Consider the following 13,147-nt stretch of genomic DNA (forward strand, 5'->3'; position numbering starts at 1 on the left):
CATCTTTGGGCCTCAGTTTCATCAGCTTTAAAATTAAGAGGTTCACTAGATAAGAACTAAGATCCCTTCCAGCTCTAATTATATGATCCTATGGTATGATTTTTAGCTCTTATATGGGCCCTTCCTTTCCCATTATCTACCATTCTTTTTCTTGATTTATTTATTTATTTGTTTGTTAATTTATTTTAAAAAATTTTGAGATCCAAATTCTCTCCCCTCCCTTCAGCCCCTCCCCCACCCATTCAGAAGGTAAGCAATATGATACCCATTACACATGTGGAGTCATATGAAACCTATTTCCTACCAAACTTTCTCAATAAATAAATTTACCTTCTCTATTTTATCAATGACAGCTTTTAAAAGTTTTTTTTTTTCCAGTTATATGTAAGGGTAGTTTTTAACATTCATTTTCATAAGATTTAGAGTTCCAATTTTTTCTCCCTCCCTCCCTTTCCTCCCTCTCCACAAGACAGCAACCAGGTTACATATGTACAATCCACAAGTGTCCTTTTTATCAGTTCTTTTTATGGGGGTGGATAGTAGGCTTCATCATCAGTCCCTTGGGATTGTCTTGGATCATTGTATTGCTGAGAGTAGTTAAGTCATTCACAATTGCTCATTGAACAATCGTGCTGTCACTACACACAATGTCCTCCCAGTCCTGCTCACTTTACTATACATCCAAGTTTTTCTGGGATCATCCTGTTTGTCATTTCCTCTAGCACAGTATCATTCCACTACAATCATACCACAGCTTCTTCAGTCATTCCTCAATTGATGGACATTCCCTTGATTCTCAATTCTTAGACACCATAAAGAGTTGCTATAAATATTTTTTGTTCAATTTTTCCCCCTTTTCTATTTTTCATGATTACTATTGTTAACTGTTTCCCTTCCATCCTGTTCCCTTCCCCATGATATTCTATTATCCATCTTCTTTCATCCTATCCCTCTTCAAAAGGGATTTGCTTCTGTCTGTCCCCTTCCCCAACCTGCCCTTCCTTCTTTTGCCCCTCTCTCTTTATCCCCTTCCCCTCCTATTTTCCTGCAGGGTTAGAGAGATTACTCCACCCAATTGAGTGTGTATGTTATTCCCTCCTTGAGCCAATTCTGATGAGATTGAGGTCTTTGAGCCAATTGTGATGAGTGCTAGGCTCATTTACTGCCCTGATTAAATAGATTACTCCACCCAGTTGGGTGTGTGTGTGTATTAATCCCTCCTTGAGGCTACTCTGATGAGTTTAAGTTCTTTGAGCTTTTTCTAATGAGTGTAAGATTCATTTACTGCCCTGCTCCTCCCCCATCTCTTCCCCCACTCCATAAACCCTTTCCTTTCCTGTTTCTTTCATGTAGGATTTTACCCCATGCCCTCTGCCCTTCCCCCTCCCCCAGTGCATTCCCCTCACCCCTCAATTTTACCCTAAAGATGTCATCATGGGGCAGCAAGGTGACACAGTGGACAAAGCATCCACCCTGGACCCAGGGGTATCCCAGCCAAAATCCAGCCTTAGACACAAGACAGTCACCCACTACACAACCCCAGGTATGTCCCCCAACTCCAATTTTTTATGGTTCTCAAGGATCTTGTATTTGAAAGTCAAATTTTCCCTTCAGTTCAGGTCTTTTCATCACAAATATCTGAAAGTCTTCTTTTTCATTAAAGTTCCATTTTTTCCTCTGAAAGATTATGCTCACCTTTGCTGGGTGGGTGATTCTTGGTTGTAATCCCAATTCCTTTGCCCTCTGGAATATCATATTCCATGCCCTCCAGTCCTTAAATGTAGAAGCTGCTAGATCTTGTGCTATCCTGACTAGGGCTCCACAGTACTTGAATTCTTTCTTTTTAGCAGCTTGCAATATTTTCTCCTTTACCTGAGGACTTTGGAATTTGACTATAATATTCCTAGGAGTTTTCCTTTGGGGATCTCTTTATGGAGGTGATGGATGGATTCTTTCAATTTCTATTTTACTTTCTGCTTCTAGAATATCAGGACAATTTTCCCTGAGAATATCTTGGAAGATGATGTCTAAGCTCTTTCCTTGATCATGGTTTTCAGGTAGACCAATAATTTTCAAATTATCTCTCCTGGACCTATTTTCCAGGTCAGCAGTTTTTCCAAGAAGATATTTCACATTGCCCTCTATTTTTTTATTCATTTGGATTTGCTTTATTGCGTCTTGATTTCTCATAAAGTCACTAGCTTCCATTTATTCAATCCTAATTCTTAGGCAATTATTTTCATCAGAGAGCTTTTGTACCTCCTTTTCTATTTGACCAATTTGGCTTTTCAAGCTGTTGACTTTTTCTCATGTCTTTCCTGCATCACCTTCATTTCTCTTTCCAGTTTTTCTTCTACGTCTCTAACTTTATCTTCAAAGTCCTTTTTGAGTGCCTCTATGGCCTGAGACCAATTAATATTTTTCTTGGAAGCTTTAGATATAGGGGTCCTGACATTGACATCTTCCTCTGAGAGTGCACCTCAATCTTCCTTGTCACTGAAGAAACTTTCTGTGGTCCTCACCTTTTTCTGTCTGCTCATCTTGCCTTTCAGCTCCTTAAAGTGGGGCACTGTTTCCAGGCTGCAGTATCCCAAGCTTCAGAAGTCCCAGGTGGTATGATTTAAGGAGGATCAGGTTCTTCACTTGCCTGGCCTGTTCCCTGGTCTGTAGATGACCCCAGACCAACTTGCTAATCAACCAGTTTTGTGTGCTGTGCTTGTCAGCTCTGATGAGCTTGTGCCCCTCCCCCACCTGGACCACTGTTACTCAAGCCTACCTCCTGGTTCCCAGCAGGGGTGAAAAACCCAAGTTCTGCCTCAGCACCAGCATAGACCCCTGTAGTCTCCCCCCTGCCAAGGGCTCAGCCCTCTCATCAGACTGTGAGCTTAGTTCCAGATGACACTGGCACTGCTGCTGATTCAGAGGCTCTGAGGATCTCCTTCTCTGGTGAGGCCTTCCTGGTACTAGATCTGTGTCAGGGTGACTGTGGGGTTGGGCTCAACTCCTGTCTCAGCATAGGAGCTCCCTCCTTCTGACCTTCTAAGCCATTCTTGGTTAGATGATGATTTCTGCACATTCTTCTGTGGGTTTTGCTGCTCCAGGCATTGTCCTATGGCATTATTTTGATGTTTTTTGGAGTGATCATGTCATGAGTTTGAGAGCTCACTGCCTTCCCTCCACCATCTTGGCTCCACTGCAGAAGTCTCTTAAAAGAGTTTTAAAGAACATAGTTCACCTTGTATCCCTGCCAAACTTATGCTGCCCTTCTTTCCTAAGTAACTGTCTTCTATTAAGAAGAGTAAACTTTGTCATCTATGATAAGAAAAACTCTTCATTTCAACTTACTCAGTGACTTTAGGCAAGTGTCTTGGCTTCTCCATGCCTTCTCATAATCCAAAATTATTGTTAATTGCCCCTACCACGTGACAACCAAAGATAGAGGTAATACAAGCCACCTAAGCCATCAGATTTCTTACCTCTGTAGCTAGGTGGAAGCAAAGCTGAACCTCCTAATCTCAACCAAACTTGTCCTTATACAGGCTAAATGAAACCTGATATTTATGCAGATTCTAGACAACTCTGGATAATAAGCTCGTTACCTTAATGGGTGAATATTTCCTCATCTGTAAAATGAGGGGGTCAGACTACAAGACCTTGGGCCCTTCCATCTCTGAGTTTGTGATATACTTTACAAATACTATCTCTCTTGAGTCTCACAACAATCATGTAAGGTGGGTGCTATTGTTATCCTCATTTTATAAATAAGGAAACTGAGGCTGACAGAGGTTAAGTGACTTGTCCAGGGTTCACACAGCTAGTAAGTGTCTGAGGTCAAATTTGAACTCATGTCTTCCTAAGACCAGGTCCCGTGCTCTATCCACTGTACCACCTACTTGCCTAATCTATTAGTTTATGCATGAAAACCCAAGTGGATTTTAATATTGTGACTGCCAAAAACATTTGAAGTTAGCCCAGAATCTCTTAGCTATTGGTGTTTTTCTTTCCTTTCCCAGACTTCCTAACTTATAAATGGTTAAAAAGAATGACAAAGTTACAACACCTCCAACCACAGGGTAAAAACTCTTAGCTTATGGTGACTCTTGTTTTTGTCTCATTTAAATGAGCCTTTGCTAAAGTACACATACAAATCCTCACCATGCTGGATCTTTTTAGAGTGTTTCAGGACCAAAAGAATAATTCATGTATGATTGGCATTTACATTCATCTGTATAGAGGGACAAGTGTGACAAAGACTTGTGTAGGTATAGGTTATGTCTTACTTTGATGAAGGGTACACATATTACTTGGTCACTATTGGAAACTTTCCGTATGCAAATTTCTTCTACCAATGCAGATTATAACATAGCAATTGGGGGGGAGGGGGGCAGTGAGGGTTAAGTGGTTTGCCCAGGGTCACACAGCTAGTAAGTGTCAAGTATCTGAGGTCAGATTTGAACTCAGGTCCTCCTGAACCCAGGGCCGGTGCTTTATCTACCATAAACTGCTTTTAAAAAAAAAAGAAGAAATCTGTAATTGCATTTCAATACAATTGGTTTCCTTTGTAATATTATGTATTTAAAATGCTGTTCTGGGAAGGGACCTGTATTTTTTACCAGACTGCCTAAAGAGGCCATAACCAAAAGGAAAAAAAAAACTTAAGAACTTCTGATTTAAGACTATAAGTTACTGTAAATTACTGATTATAAAACTGCTATGTTAAGGGGCAGCTAGGTGACACAGTAGATAGAGCGCCAGCCCTGGATTCAGAAGGACCTGAGTTCAAATCTGCTCTCAGACACTTGACACTTACTAGCTGTATGACCCTGGGCAAGTCACTTAACCCCATTGCCCTACCCCCCCCCAAAAAGGGCAGTTTATGGGCTCCAGGGTTAGTTTTGTTTCATTTTCTTAACTACAAGGGGGTAACTATAACTATATTATATATAACTATATAACTGTAATGCAGTGGCTGGGGACCCTGAAGGGTAAGGTACTCCACAACAACATAGGTAGCCTAAGTCAGAGGCCTAACTTACCCCAGATATTGCTGACTACAAGGCCAGTTCCATATCTCCTCTCATATTTTGCTTGTCTTTTTATGTTAATGTACAAAAATACTGTGAAGTGAAAATGGGAATAAGGATCAGAGAGAGTAGAGTTCAGTGACTCCCTAGAATGCATCCCCTATCCTTCCAGCCACCTTCAAGTGCCAAATGGGAAAGGGAGGGGGGGGTTAGGTGTCAGTACCTTCTTTTCCTGCTGTAGACCAAGGGTGTCCGGCTAGTTCTGATGAAGTCATCTCCACAAACATTATTCATGTCTCCAGGTGAAACACGCTCACTTATGTGTTCTTTCCCCTCCTCCCCCAGGAGCATCTGACAGACCTCAAAGAGGATTTGGATAAAGATGAATGCAAACAAGAGCCTGAGGTTATTTATGAGACCAACTGTCACTGGGAAGGCTGCGCCAAGGAATATGACACCCAGGAGCAACTTGTCCATGTAAGTGATGGTGAGGAGAGGCCCTTGGCATAAATCAGCACGGCCACAGCCGGCCGGCCCTTTGTCAGAAGGCTCCAGACAGCACCAGTCTGTGCCGGGGACTTCAAAATATGCAAAAAAGAATTATGTCATGGAGACAATATGACATGGCAGGGATGAACTTGTCTGCAGAGGGGAGACATTGATACATTCATATTTCATGCTGTTAGGAGCATTTTCAGTGACAGGCTGGGCCAGATCTACCTTCATGTACATGTACACACATGTATGAATGTCTGTATCAGAATAATTGGAACAGGGAGAGAGCCTGCCCAACCCCCGGGAAAGAACTTGCCTTTAGAAGATGACAGATTTGAGTCACCTGATGCTACTGAGCTTCCATGGAAGGCCAGAGGATGAAGGAAGTATTCAGCACCTGGCCTCCTATTTGATTGGCTTACCTTCTTCATAGGAGTGCTATGGGGATGGATGGGCATCAGGCCCCAAAGGGCTTCCCCTTGCTCATTGGTTTTCCAGTTCAGTGAGATACTGCAGAAATGGTGCTTATCTGAATAGAAGTCCAACTGATACCATGTGCAGAATCACTGCCCCCCTGACACTGACACCTCAATAAGCCTCTTGAGTAGATTAAATTTTGGTTTTAATTTATGTAATAAAACAAGTATATCCATAACATAGTACTATAAAAAGATGATTGTACATGAAACTGCAAATCTACTACGCGCAACTTGCTATTACTTTCAAATATGCAACAAAATTATCAGGTACATTTCCTTTTTTTCCTCCCTTCCCCTCCAGCACTAGAAATGGCTACTATATATACACATACACGTACACATATATGTACACTTACACTTACATATACACATACATATATGTGTAAAATTATCCTAGACATACTTCTATTTATCAATTCTTAGGATATAGTTAGTGTCTTTCTTCATATGTCCTTTATAGTTAATTTGGGTATTTATAATAAACAAAGTAACCTCTTCTCTCAGTCAATCGTAAAACAATATTGCTGTTCCTGTATACAATGTTCTCTTAGAACAGTAGACATTCCTCTTGAAATGAAACTGACTGTGATTATTAGGCAGGTTTGACTTTGAAGAACCCCAGGCTAGGGCGAATCCCTTACTGAATGAAATACTCAGAAGTTTTCTGTTATCACTTAAAAGAAACTAGACTGTTCTTCTCCCCAGACCACTTCCAGAAGACTTAATTAATATTTTCTCAGCTCTATCAATTTAAAGCTGTTGGCTAATTTTTCAGGCTTTTGCTGATTTCATAAGACTATTTATTCCCTTTGCCTTTTCTCCTTTTCTTTTCTCATGAAAATTCTGGGCTTGCTTACCAATTCCTTACAAAGGCTTCATCCCCAAAACATTGCCCAAGAAGACCAGAATGTCTCCATAAAGACATCTTCTCTGTCCCTGGAAGGTATATAAAAAGTTAACTATTTATGGATCCAACACCTATGAATTACATCTAAATTTCTAGGTTTATCCCACACTTTGGGTGGTGGATTTCCTATCCACTGTATAAAGCAAAACATCCTATTCTTTGTCTAAAATACATTTTCAAAGGCTGTCTCCCCATTCCTCAGCTTTCAATCTCCTCTTTCTAGAACTTGCTTATCTTGTCCCTCTGTCTGGGCTGGAAGCCCAGAGGTCCAGGCTTAAGGTTCTCCTGAAGGCATCATGCCGGGCCACAGCCCTTTTTTGCCTTTAGTCAGCAGAGTTATGTTTAGTTGAGGAGAGACCCACTATCTTTCACAGATCGACCTACTCAGATTTGAAGAGGCTCATCCCCAGAGGGCTGGCCATTAGCTGGGAATTTCTTGGACCATAGCAATGCCTACAGTACTGTCTCCTAAGCTGTGGAAGGGATGCAATCTACATTTGGTGGAAGAAGTACCCACAATGATGAAATAAGAAATCTTTTGAAATTACAAAAGTCAGAAGAAAAATCCAAGTGAAGGACAGACCCCCAAGGAAATGACTCAGTAGAATGTGGAAAATAATCTGAAGTTTTAAAATGTTTTAGCTCTAGGGTTGTTTTTTTTTTCCATAAGCTCAGTGTTGTTACCCTACAAAGGTATCTTTCAATGCTTCAGAAATGGGTCCGTCTATGGGAAGAATAGAAAAAAAAATTTGGTTAATATTTCAACAAATATTAAGTGAGCTCCTGCCCTGTACAAGGCCATGTGCCCAGTGCTGTGGGAAAGGGTGAAATATAAAATAATAAGGCACTTGAGAAAAGGTGATTAAGAATAAGAGACAGCATAGTATAAGCACCCAGTAGGTGGTATATAGACAGTAATAGGAGAAAAGAGAGAAGAACACTATTGACTGGGATAGTTGGAAAGGGCTTCATGGAAAAGGTAGAATTTTTAGCCAATTTTAAAGAATGGGCAGATTCAGATGAACAAAGGAAGCCAGCAGAAACTAATTCCATGTGGCCAATGTGTAATTGGGAGAAAATGCAAGGTGAGTTGGGAGGATAGATAAATCAGTCTGGGTACAGGAAAGGGTTTACCTCAAGGGGTTGCTTTTCTCTATGTAATCCTAGCATCTAGACAAATGTCTGACACATAGTAGGTGCCTAATAAGTATTTGTTCATGGATTGACAAAGATGAAAGCCTAGGATAGAGTGAGATAGTAGAAAGCCTTAAATGTCAGAATTGGAGGATTAGCTCCCCATATGAGAAATTCTCCACCAGAGAGCCTTTAACTGGCGATAAAGAGGAGAAGAAGAGAGAACTATCTTTCCTGGTACTTGACAAGACTTCCAGAATTCCCCCAGGCTTCCTAATGGGCAGGCATTGCCCTTCTCAGGATAACATGGTGGCCCATTTGCAAAGCTGCGTTTTTCTTTGCTTCCAAAAATGGATGATGATTTAGCTCCGAGTGGGAACACGGCACACAGGCTTGGGCGCTGGGCAGATTATTAACAATTTGTTGCTAAGTAAACCAATAAGAAAAAAATGTTTAAAGTTGTCAAGAAGCATTTTTATCATTTGAAAGGCTTTAAAAATGGAAAGTGGGGCTAATATGATGAGATTATCTGCCATAGTTCAAAGTGTTGTAGATTTCACTTGTCGGGAATGCCCATATTCATATTCATGAAGTTCAGTCCTATACCATAGAAAGCAAGACTGCTTTTCATTGCCTTTTTTTTTCTCTCTTCACTGAGGCCATAATGCTTTTCAACGCCTATGCTTTCAGTTGGGTAATAATGGAGCTCTGAGTGTGGGCAGGCCCTCCATTCAATCTCAGGGTTGCAAAGTTATAGAAGTTGTAGCTGGGGGAGGGGAGAAGGGAGAGGATGGAAGGCAGAAAGATGAAAGAAAAGGAAGGGAGAAAAAGTGGGGGAGGAGGGTAGAAGGGACAGGCAGAAGGAAATAAGAAAAGGAAGGCAGAAGAGAAAAGAATGAAGGAGAAGGGGCTCTAACAAGCCAATAATTCAGTGTTCCTTCATTTAAAGCCAGTATAATTAGATAATATATGTAAAGTACTTTGCAAACCTTAAAGCACTATATAAATGTTAGCTATTATCATTATTATCCAGACATTATCTAGTTGACAACTGAAGCCCCATCTTAGTGAAGAAATGAACTCCTTTTTAAATATACATTTTTAATATCTTTTGTTTTCAAATTGCCTAAATTTCCCACAAAATCTTCCCCCTGATGTTACCAAGGAGCCATCTCATATACAAATTATTTAAGAGAAAGTGGAAAAGCACAAACAGCAAAACAAATCAATACATCAAAAAAATCTATGCAAGGTTCCACATCTGTGGACACCCCACCTCAACCTCAGCAAAGGAGTGGGGAGAGATGTCTTCTAATAGCTCTAATTTGGGACAAAGCTTATACTTTGTAATTTCACAACATTCATCTTTATTGTTTGTGATTGTTGTTCTTTCAGTTTACATTGTTGTAGTCCTCATGTATGTTTTCTTGGCTCTGCTTAGTTCACCTTGCATCAGCCTCTCCTTGCTTCCTTCTCTGTACTCATCATATTTGTCATTTCTTTTTTTCTTTTTTTTGCTGGGCAATGAGGGTTAAGTGATTGCCTGAGGTCACACAGCTAGTAAATGTCAAGTGTCTGAGACCAGATTTGAACTCAGGTCCTCCTGAATCCAGGGCCAGTGCTTTATCCACTGTGTCACCTAGCTGCCCCCATATTTGTCATTTCTTATAAAATGATATGCCATCACATTCACATACTTCAGTTTAGCCCTTCATTTTCCAATGACTGTGCATCTGCTTTGTTTCTAGTTCTTTGATGTTGCAAAAAATGCTGCAATAAATATTTTGGTATATTAGACCTTTATTTTCATCAATAACCTCATCTGGGTATATACCTAGCAGTGAAATCTGAGTCAAACGGTATTAATATTCAGTCACTTTATTTGCATAATTTCAAATTGCTTTCTAGAATTATTATACTAAAGGAATAAATTCTTTTTTTTTTTTTTAGTGAGGCAATTGGGGTTAAGTGACTTGCCCAGAGTCACACAGCTAGTAAGTATCAAGTGTCTGAGGCCAGATTTGAACTCAGGTACTCCTGACTCCAGGGCCGGTGCTCTATCTACTGCACCACCTAGCTGCCCCCATAAATTCTTTTTTTTTTCTTTTCTTTTTTTTTGTGGGGCAATGAGGGTTAAGTGACTTGCCCAGGGTCACACAGCTAGTAAGTGTCAAGTGTCTGAGGCCAGATTTGAACTCAGGTCCTCCTGAATCCAGGGCTGGTGCTTTATCCACTGAGCCACCTAGTTGCCCCCCCTCCCAAATTCTTAATCCAAAATGAGAAAGTAGAAAATTATTTCTATGGTTGAAGGATAAACTTTCAATGTGAAGCTCCTGGTGGTATGTGTACATTGAAGTCTGGGTGGGAATAGGAATAGGAAAAGGAATTTGGTTGTGTCAGTGACATAACTCTCACCACCAAGGAAGAAAAATCACTGTTGCTACAAGAGGTAGAACAATGCCAGCGAGCTTCTCTCTTTTCTTACATCTTCTCAGTTGTGTAATTCCGTGGCAAAATTATGAAGCTGACTGAGTCTGTCATCACTGATCACAGGCTCACTATTGTGTGCCCTTCCCCTTCCCTATACCACCACCCCAAAGTACTCCATCCATGGTCTTCAGAGCCTTCCTCATGCTCCCTTCTTCTTTCCTTTCTCCTATCCTTCTCCTTACTTGTTTTTATCAAAGGATTTGACAAACTCATCCACACTAACCACTCATGGGCAATGGATCTCCCAGTGGAATTTATGTTTGGACAGAAAACAAGAAAACTAACTCTAGAGAAACAGAATTTCAAAAGATTGGGAAGGGTTTGCTTTTTTTTATTAGGGGGGAGAACAATATGGACTAGAGCTCCCCAAAATTACATGAAGAAGGAGGAGGGGAAGGAAGAAGAAGCTGGAGAGAGAGGGAGGGGAGGAAGGATCCCTAATAATACTTTAAATTTGTATAGTGTTTTACTCTGAAAATTGCTTTCACAGATCTCATCTCATTTGGTCTCACCCTACAAGGTAGATAAGTCAGGTATCCCTATTGGACAAATGATGAAACTAAGGTCCATGAAAGTGATTTGAATTTCTCAAGGTCATCCATCTAGTCACTTGCAGCCTCTTTCCAATATCCTGCTCTGTTTCTTGCTAAAGTCAGATTTAACTTACCTCTTCATTTGGAACAAAATGCTGACCAGAATGAATGATTCTCTCGTCTGCTTTCTGACTTGGATTGTGTTTAGGTTATGTACAATCGTCATCTCTTTTCTCATCATGATGGCCTGTTTATTGGGTGTCTTCCCTAGCTGTTGGGAGGACAAAAAGACAGTATTTTCTAAAGCTATTAAACTTGAGGAATTAAACACTAAGCTTTAGTGTGATAACAACACCCCATGCATTGAAGATGCTGCCACCCCTTAAATAAGCAGATCATTAGATTAAAGGCATAAGGGTTAACACATCATCAATTTGCTCACCTCTCTGCCATTGATGGGCTTTAGCCACAACTTCAAGATACTCTTGCACGTGTTATAAGAAGACATGCTGAATAACATGGCAGCAAAAAAGGGTGCAGAAAGATCACAGGATCTAGGACTTAGAGCTAGACAAGACTCAGGAAATCAAGTCCATCCCTTTCATTTTGCAAATGTTTAAATTCAGACTCAGAATGTAGGGGCAGCTAGGTGGATGGAGACAGTGGATAGCGTGCTGGGCATAGAGTCAGGAAGATTCATCTTCCTGTGTTGAAATCTGGCCTCAGACACTTACCATCTGTGTGAGCCTGGGCAAGTCACTTAACCCTGTTTGCCTCAGTTTCCTCATCTGTAAAATGAGCTAGAGATCTCTCCAATATCTTTCACAAGAAAACCCAAATGGCAGCATAAAGAGTTGGATACAACTGGAAAAAAAACCAACAAAAAACAAAAAAACAAGAACAACAACAAATCAGAGAATTTAAGTGAGTCACGCAGAGAGTGGATACCAGAACTAGGATAAGAACCCAATTATCCTTATTTTCAGTCTAGTTTTCCTGTTACCACACAATGAAAAAAGGAAACAAAACAAAGGAACATGGGTAGATATCCATGTGTTTTGTGGTTTTCCTGTTGAGTATAGTCTTGGCTTTGAAATGATTATTGAATCACAGAATATTAGAACTAGGACTTGGGGTCTTCTGGTCTAACTCCCTTATTTTATAGATGAAGGATCTGAGTTCCAGAGAAGTGAAGTGAATCTGTTTGAAAAGGGCTAAAAGATTTCAAACAGTGAAAGAAATCTCCGATGGTGAAGTATCATGCATCAGCAAATATAGGAAATCATGGTGGGGAATGCTATATTCCTAGCCTATTCCCCAGATACTGAGAAGCTTCTTTTCCCTTACAAAGAAAGACATTGGCATAGGCTACACAGATGAGATAACAGCATGAATGGTACCATGTGCATTCTAAACACTTAATCATTTCCTTCAGTGTCTTTATGTTTATCTATGTGAATTACAGAATATTGAAGTTGAAGGGGACTTCAGAGGCTGGACTTCCTCAACAAGTAATAATGAAGCTGTCTCTTAAATATCTATAGTGATGGTGAACTCACTACCTCCAGAAGGAGTCCATCCCATTCTGGGGTATCCTTAACTGTTAGGAAGCTCTCTCTTATATCAGACCTGAATCTGTCACCATATATAACTTCTACCCACTGATCTTTGTTTTGTTCCCTGGGGCCAAGCAGAAAAAGTGCAATCCCTTCAACACATAACATCTCTTTTATAAAGATAGCTATCATCTTCCCAAGTGTTCTCTTCTCCATGCAATAAGTATCCTCAGTTCTTTCAGTTAAATTTTGTGTAACATGGTCTTGAGTGCTGTAACTGTCCTAGTCACCATGTCCTGGATGTGTGCCAGTTTATCAATGCCCTTCCTAAATGTGGTGCCTGGAATTGAATGAGGTATTTTATATGTGATCTCACCAAAATAGAAGACAATTGTGAGAAATTATTATTTCCCTCTTGTATTTAATAACTAATTATTGTACTAGGACCAAGGTTTTTCCCTTTTTCTCCTTCCTCATCCAGAAATCACCCAGTGTGGGAAATCTTTCTAAAACATCCAGCCGGGATGAC

General features: G+C 40.4%; 1 protein-coding gene across 1 annotated transcript in view; it reads left to right on the plus strand.

The window, feature by feature from the left end:
• The window catches only part of GLI2 (GLI family zinc finger 2), a 320,135-nt gene that overhangs the window by 285,809 nt on the left and 21,179 nt on the right, over positions 1-13,147 (plus strand). The window contains exon 9 of the mRNA XM_043995795.1: positions 5,370-5,501. Within this exon, the coding sequence (XP_043851730.1) occupies positions 5,370-5,501 (132 nt within the window). The remainder of the gene's footprint in view (positions 1-5,369; positions 5,502-13,147) is intronic.

The sequence above is a fragment of the Dromiciops gliroides genome, chromosome 3 (genome assembly GCF_019393635.1).
Source record: "Dromiciops gliroides isolate mDroGli1 chromosome 3, mDroGli1.pri, whole genome shotgun sequence".
In the NCBI taxonomy this organism is placed as follows: domain Eukaryota; kingdom Metazoa; phylum Chordata; class Mammalia; order Microbiotheria; family Microbiotheriidae; genus Dromiciops; species Dromiciops gliroides.